The 8,353-nt window shown below is 44.0% G+C and overlaps 1 protein-coding gene across 1 annotated transcript; it reads left to right on the forward strand.

Moving 5' to 3' along the window:
- Positions 1 to 3,546: 3,546 nt before the first annotated feature.
- On the forward strand, positions 3,547 to 7,785 carry ZNF367 (zinc finger protein 367; the record flags this gene model as incomplete). Its single annotated transcript, XM_079548450.1, has 5 exons — positions 3,547 to 3,897; positions 4,466 to 4,616; positions 6,325 to 6,444; positions 6,855 to 6,993; positions 7,548 to 7,785. The coding sequence occupies 5 exons, from the start codon at positions 3,547 to 3,549 to the stop codon at positions 7,783 to 7,785; spliced, it is 999 nt and encodes a 332-aa protein (XP_079404576.1).
- Positions 7,786 to 8,353: the final 568 nt, after the last annotated feature.

Genomic DNA, 8,353 nt, shown 5'->3' on the forward strand with positions numbered 1-8,353 from the left:
CATTTTCCAGTAATGAGATTCTATGGAACTCCATTAATTACATAAAATTTTAAACTGAATTATACATAGCTACATCAGTGAAGGGGGACCTGCTTACTGTAACTACCATTTTTTATACCACCTTCAGAAGATGTGACAATAGTCTTGTTTCATTTTCCTCTGTCTAGAACATTCAGTAACTGGACTGAAATAAGCTACTAACACACACACACAAATATTGTCTTAAAAGGACAACTGACTTGATATAAAGCAGTACTTGGAAAACATATTAATGAACAGGTAAAAAAGAGATACTACGACTATGGCTAAGTTATTATGTGAGTCTATTTTACAATGTGCAACAAGCAACAAGGTTGCTTGAAGGATGTAACCATCTTTTGGCATATTGGCATCTTTTTTTCTACCTAAAGACCAGCACCATCTCCAAATTTTTGTGTTCAGAACTTTAAAGCATCACTAGAAACATCTGAAGCATTCTTCAGATAGGCAGTATGAGAGCATTTAACAGGCCAGGAGAATGAGATGTAATTTTAAGTTCTGAGAGAGTTCAGGATCTTTAGATTCCTGAATCATGATGCTCTTCTTGAGTCTAACCAGATGGATAGATGCAAAGGAGTTGTGTGTGAGTGCCTGGAGCGGGGGAGCCCAGCTCCACCCTTCCTCTCACTCCATCTCAGCAGTGCTTCCGGAAGCACGCACGCAGTCTGAGCCTGCCTGGGTTTCTCCCGCCCTTCCTCCTCCCGGCACCAGAGCTCGAACCAGAGAAGGCTGCATTCATCAGCTCACCCTTTCTTCCAAACTGTTGCAGGGAGGGATGAATTAATTCCTCTTTCTTTGGTATCTCGTCCTATGTTGCCTGTATCTCAAAGGAAGGTTCTGTCATCAACTTTGTTTGCTTTACAATGGAACACAGATCTTTATGTTGTTCTGAATGCTTACTGCCTATCCTTTCAATGTTTTTGTTCACTGTTGTAATAAAAGGTGTATTTCATATCAGTGTTCAATAAGATTTGGTCTGAAGGTAAACACATATAACGTTTTGAGAAAATGTTTTCTTGTTTCTACATTATAGCAATTGGGCAGATCAATACAATGGGAAAGTTTTACAACAAAGGTGCAATGATGGAAGGGCAAGCACAATGGAGAGGTGCTATAAAGGAAGGGAAGAAGATTGGTCACCTGTATCAGAAAATCCTAGCTTTGTAGGGGAAAGCTTCACCAATAAGAGATCTCCAGGAAGAGATCCTTCCCCCGTGGCAGTCAGCCCTTAAATGAGGTCAGAGAGATGTGTGGCCAGGCTCCAACCCTTCTGGTCACACAGCTGAATTACCTTCACCTGTACGCCCAGGGCTGACCCAGTCCTTTGCCCAGGTTCTCATTCAGTGATTCAGGCTGTGACTCAACAGTTACCACACATACATTAACTATAATATCAGCGCTTTTACAAATTAAGTTAATAGCTTATAATCGAAGTAGAATCAAGAGAAAATGCATTTAATTTGTTAAGATGCTATAGCTCAGATGACTATTTTTAAATTGCTCTTATATAATGTGACCTGAACAAATATATACTGAATAAAGCCAATGGGCTTTATTGTATGTACTGAAAAGCAGGATATTTAAATCCCTTTAGGCCATGCACATTCTATGCATGTTTCTTCCTCTTCAGCTGGGAGATATTTAGTTACATACTGCTATATTTACCGCACAATATATACATACTGTATATTGTACCACAGTTCATTCTGTCAGTCATGGGAGTTTCTCATAAGATACATGTACTACTTGAAGCATTACTTACATGGGCTTGGAAAATTATAAAAGTATTCAGTTTGCAGTTGAGATGCAATTACTTTCAAAAATAAGTCATTATTGCCCCCATGTATACATTGTTCTCTTACAAGAATGTTCTTTATGTTGCTTTCAAGGCTTTAAGTTTTAAGTGGATCCAAACACATGGAAACTTGTTCAGTCATTTTGGAAACGGAAGTTACATAATGCTGTGTTTTCTTACTGATCTAGCTTCATGGCTTCTCTGTGTATCTGACACTAAGCTCGAAATTTATCCAATAATGTAAGTAATATAGGTTACTGATTTCATAATCTGCAATCTGTACAACTCAGTGTGATAGTACAATAGGCAGCACATTAGGCATCTTAGTGGTTAGCTTCATACTAAAAGTTCCCCACCAAATCCTAAGAGAAGTGTGTCCTGCATTTTAGCACTACTTTAGAACTCAAAACCAGCATAAAATAAATGGTACCACTCTGATGAAGCCAAGGCCTTTTTTTCATTCCAAATAATCGGATTGTAAAGGATTTATTACACTGGCAACATCCACCCTGTATGTATGCTTTTACCAGACCAGGCAAAATCCCCATATGACACTCTTTCCAGGTTATTCCTCTTCATCATCACAGCTTTCACTGTACAGACACACTCCCACTACTCAAATGAACACAAATCCTAGCTCACTGTGCCAGGAGCAGCCCTGCAGCTGCAGTTTAGGCACTGCTGTCTATGTACAGTTGCAAAACTGTTGCGGGTCTCAGGATATAGGGTATAAATGTACCTAAAGAAACGCATTAAACTAGAAACAACAAGACAAACCCACAAGTATTACCGTGAAAACACGAGTAAACTGCTGAAGTACAGTATATAAAAAAACAAAGCACCCCTGGTTCAGGGACCCCTGAAAGCCCTCCAAAGGCCAGCGCGCGCTCCAACCGCCATAACGGTCGCCTTTCACAGAGCGCTCGCTTGCTTGCCCGGCCCCGCGGGCACCGCCCTTCCTTCCCGCGCGAGGCGGTCCCTTTAAACGGCGCGCACGCTGCGGCGCTACCATTGGCCCAGGTGGCTCAACAACAACAGCGCGCGCCAAACTGAAGAGGGAGATTGGCCACGCCTTCTCCTCCTCGTCCCACCCACTCTCTCGCGGCGGGCCAATCAGCGAGGGAGTAAATTGCTGCGCGGGGGGGCGGACCCACAGCCTGAGAGCCCACTCAGTTTCGAATTCTGCCAGTGGGCCGGGCGCCGGCCCAATGGGGCTAAAGAGGAGTGGCCGAGTCCTGTCTGGGCTCCGCCTTCAAGGGGGTGGGTGGTCAAGCTTCTCGTAGTGCTATTGGCTGGTGCGAGCTGCCGCTCCGTGACGCCAGGGCAGGGCTCGGTGATTGGCTACGCCCAGGCGCGAAACGTAACGCGGGAAAATCCCGGGCTCAGTGCGGGTGTGGAGGGGTCGCTGCGTTGGAGACAGCGGTACCTCTTTGCGCGTCGCTGAGACCGAGCTGAGATTGGGTCGGTGCCGCTTCGTAAAGGTGCGGGGGTGCCGTGGCTTTCGCGATGGCTGGGGGCTGCCGTTGACTGCGCGGGTCCGCTCGGGGGTGGCCGTGGAAAGAGAGAAGGTGCCGACAGTTGGCGATGAGCGACTGAGGCGCTGCCGGGCGGTGCCAAGCAGGGAGCTCCGTGTCTCTCCACCCGTTCCTGCGGCGCGGGCGAGCAGTGCTCCCCGCGCCCTCAGTCCCTTTCCCGCAGCAGCCACAGCGGCCATGTCGGAGCGGCCGCTGGGCCCACCAGTAGTCCTTTGCCAGGACTCGCCCAAGCGTGTCCTGGTGTCGGTGATCAAGACCACTCCAATCAAGCCGTCCCAGCGGCGGGACGGCGAGGAGCCAGTGTCCGCTCCGCCCGTTCCCACTAGCCCCGGCTTCAGCGACTTCATGGTATACCCGTGGCGCTGGGGCGAGAATGCGCACAACGTCACTCTCAGCCCCGGCGGGCCCGCCGCCGCCCCCGTCCCCTCGCCCGTCCAGCAGCCCTGCAGCGCGGTGGCAGGAGATCCCACCCGGGACGATGAGGAGTCTGGCAGCCCGAGCGGCGGTGGACGGCACCAGCACCTAAAGGTAAGCACCGCGACAATGGAGAGGGCCCGGGCTGCGGGGGGGTGCCGGCGGAATTAAAGGGTGTCCTGGGCCGCCGCCCCTCCCCCGCCTCGCCTCCTAACCGGAGATTTAAAATGAGATCACTTCCTGCAGTATCGCGCGCGCTTCGGGGCCACCATCCGTGGGGGCGGGGCTATCGGGTCGTCTCTCAGCAGGGCCGTTCCAAACAGTTGTGCTGACAGGAGTAACGGCCGCAGCGTCACGCGCTGTGGGAGCTGCTGCTACCTGCTGAGGCCACCTTCCCCGCCCGCTGCCGTGGGTGGTGGGGCCTTGCTTCCATGCTCATCTGCTCTGGATCACTCTGCTGAGGGTAGAGGAATTCGTAGGGGTGGGGGCACCTCATGGGATTTTCTATAGAGCTTGGCTAAGAGCTAAACTGTTGGAACTCCAACGTCCTTAAGTTACCCGATGTCGCTAACTTAAGATAGCTGTGGGAAAGGTGCTGCTTGTGAAGATGGCTTCTCGTTTAGCTTTGTTTCTGGCTTCTGGGGAAGCACAGTCCTCTAACGTCCTGCTTCTTTCTTCACAGGATGGCTTACGGCGTGGCCGGCCAAGAGCAGACACAGTCCGTGAGCTGATAAATGAAGGAGAGCACTCCTCTAGCAGGATCCGTTGTAACATCTGCAACAGGGTATTTCCAAGAGAGAAGTCGCTGCAGGCACACAAACGCACACACACTGGTAAGTGAAGAGGGAACAGGTGACATGGGCATGTGACCAAGAAGCTGAGGAGGAAAAAATAAACATCTCAGTCGTCAGCTTGTGAATGTAATGGTTAAACCAGTCATGCTTCTCTCCCATGCTTGTTCGTGCAAGCAAGGAAAAGTCTTCTTTTGTGACCTTCCTTTGTGACAGATGATATAGTGGCAGTTTGACTATAGCATTGGAAGCACGTATTGTGAGTTCTTTATCTCCTCCTTTCACAGATCCTCTTAGAGGGAGAGCACTTCTTAAGCTTGGCATGCTGTTCTTGGTAGGATTTGTTTTAGTCTTATTCCCTCTGCTGAGACTTCTGTTTTGTTCTTGTTTGCACACTTTTCAAATAGTGATCAACTGAAGTTGAAGAGGAGGAGGAATTATTTAAAAATGGCTGTTAACTTTTACAGTGTAGTACTGGGTAGCTTAAGATTGAGGAATAACAGCTTTACAGTTATCTCTCCTAGCATCTACTTGTTTCAGATTCGCTTTATGTAGCACAGGTAATCACTGTTAATTTACAGATCTGTGCATATAGAGAAGTTCTAGAGGTAACATGATTAAATTAAGATCCAGGATCAACTTATTCATTACCAAGACAAACTAGAAGCAAAAGAGAAATTTTTTTACATCTAGTAAGTACTTATTTTTTTCCTCTTCAAATTGTAATTTTTCACTTTTGCAAAGGAATGTAAACTATGATACTAGATACAGATGTAATCAGTGGTTGAGTGGAAAAACAAAAAGCTTGGCTCCTTACGGTTTTGGGTTTTTTTTCTGATTCAAGCATATAAGGCAAATCTAGCTACTAATCTTAAGCACAAGTTTCCTTGTCCTCTTAAGGGTTTCATTTCATGTGCTGGAATTAGTTATTGAACTTGTTTGTTAAATATGAATGACTTAATTGAGCTGAACTTACCATGGTGTTACTCTTTTGACTTAGTAAGTCATTGTTACCTTTGTTTTGTCATCTTTCTGAGCAGTGCTGGCATGGGGCTTTTTTGCACAGTACAGTGCAGTCAGATTCTCTTCAGGCGGGAAGAAGATGCCTATTATTTATCTCAGTTCTTTTCATTGCTGTTAATGGAGAAGTCATTTTTAATAGATGGTTGAAAACTTCTGTAGCTGGGTTAAGTTTTTCATGTTACCTTCTCTTTGCCATTAAAACTTTTTTCAAGCAGTCTACTTAATAGTAAGATACTTCTGCAACTTCTTACATTGCTATATTCTTAACCTCCATTACTTTACTCTAGTTAAGTCCATGTTAATGATAATACATATGTGGTTACAACTTGAGTTACATTTCTTACCTATTTATTGGTACTTTTTATGTTTCTTGCTCTGTAGGCACATATTTTCACAGGACAAAGCTTATGTAATGCTGTGTAAGAAGCTTAAGTTAAAAACAAACGAACAAAAAAACCAACACAGGAAATCATTTCAGTGTTTCCCTTGGGGGTTGGGAGAAAAGGTATTATCCAGCAACACTGAATATCTGGAGGTAAAAGCTGAGCTCTGCTGTCTGGTACACAGAGGCTCTTTGAGTACACACTAGTGTCTGAGTATGTTAATGGAGAGTTTGCATGTATAAACCTCAAGCTGAAATTGATCACTGTACTAGGACTCTTTCTATTCAGCTTGTCTCCGCTTTTTTATTCAGCTTTCACAAATCTGTTCTGTTGTTATTTTTAAGGTGAAAGACCTTATTTGTGTGACTATCCAGATTGCGGGAAAGCTTTTGTTCAGAGTGGGCAGCTCAAAACTCACCAGCGTCTCCACACAGGGGAGAAACCTTTTGTCTGCTCAGAGAATGGTGAGCCATCAAATAATAACTTGTGGCTTTCAGAATCGAGGGCCATCCAGTACTAAAAATGTATATGCATTCATATTGCAGCAATCTATCAAAGCTTTGGATCTTAACTTTGAAGGAGATAGTAGAGAAGAGAGGAGCTAGAATAATCTGCATAATGATGCAAACTTGTATCTAAAAATTGCCTGTGTTGTTATGTAAGTTGCAATACTGTTGTCAGTTGATCATAAAATACAGAATGATTGGGCATGTTATTACTCTTGCATATAAAAGTTGCTGTTTTCTAAACCTCGCTTTTTGTATAGCGAAGAAGGCTGGATTCAGCAGCATCTGTATTGTAATGATACTATGCTTACATGGTGGTTGACTGCTTTCTGTAACAGGTTTTTCGTTGTCATTTTGTGTTTTTTAAGGCTGTTTGAGCCGATTCACACATGCAAACCGCCACTGCCCCAAACATCCATATGCCCGGCTGAAGAGGGAAGAGCTCACTGACAGACTGAATAAAAAAGAGACGGCTGACAATAAAGCTGTGGCTGAGTGGCTAGCAAAGTAAGTTTCTTTAGACAGCAATAAACGTCCCAAAAAACCAACTAGCAAAGAACAAACTAGAAGTGATATGGATACTATAAGTGAATAATGCCTCTAGCATTATTCAGTCCAGTCTTTCCTCTAAGACTCAAGAAATCCAGTTTAAGGCAAGATTCCTCACAAGACTTTTGTTTTTTCTCTGCTTCATTGTTTCTTTGCTTGAACTCCTGCTAATACCTTGCTAGTTAGTGACGATAATTGGCTATAGTCTTCCTACTGAATTTGCATTTATATGAGGATCAAGAATAGGGTATGCATGAGTAGTCTGCTGAGAATACCATGTGACAGCATGATATATCGCAGATGCTATTGGGTACTTCACATTTAAAATGTCTAATAAAGGTTTCTTACAGCTTGAATACTACCATTATAAGACCTGAAAGATAAAACTAAATGCAATGCTTGGTCATATACAAGGTAATAAAAAAAAATAAAAAGGTATTTTGCCAGTTTTGAATGGTTGTTGCATGTGCTAAACATATTTTAAAAAGCATTCCTCATGTTTCACTTTGTAGGTACTGGGAGACTAGAGAACAGCGTGCTCCTGCTTTGAAAAGTAAAACAATCCAGAAGACTGATCAGGAACAGCAGGACCCAATGGAATATCTTCAGTCTGATGAAGAAGATGATGAAGACAAAAATAGTGCTCACTCAGCTGCTCGCCACCGCCTCCAGGAACAGCGTGAACGAATGCATGGTGCTTTGGCTCTAATTGAGCTTGCAAACCTAGCTGTGGCACCGCTGCGACAGTAGATACATATGGAATTTGCCTATACAAAATGTATTTCCTGGTGGCACTTAACCAATTAGATCCTGGACATAAGCTAAGCACCTTATTTGCTTGTTATAGGCTGCTATTCTGTAGAATTTATGAAGAATGTTATTGCTCCATGACATGGGGTAGGAGAATTGCACTTTTTGTAAGGTTAAAGATAGTTGTAAAGTTTCTAAGTATTTTTGTAAATAGGGGACTGCATAATGTGGGGTTAAAGTTCACGTGGGAAGCTAGATTTTTGCAAGGTTAACTCATTTGAAGCAGTTTTCATAGGAAGCACTTTCTGAACAGCATTTATGATTAGTAGGATGTTATGGTACATGTGGCCAAAGAAGGCTGACAAAAAGAAAAGTATTTATCTGAACTATTTAAGCAAATTTATATTAAGTGATAGGTCTGAAGATACTGTAAGCACCAATTAAAAATATTTTTCTAATGTCAGTGCATTTTTTCTTTACCTTGTGTCACTGAGGTAGAAGGCTAACCTTACTTATTGTGACTTGTAGAGGGGAAGAAATTGCTTCATGCAGATAAACTGTAGTCACA

This window comes from Tetrao urogallus (assembly GCF_951394365.1).
Source record: "Tetrao urogallus genome assembly, chromosome: Z".
NCBI classification, from domain to species: domain Eukaryota; kingdom Metazoa; phylum Chordata; class Aves; order Galliformes; family Phasianidae; genus Tetrao; species Tetrao urogallus.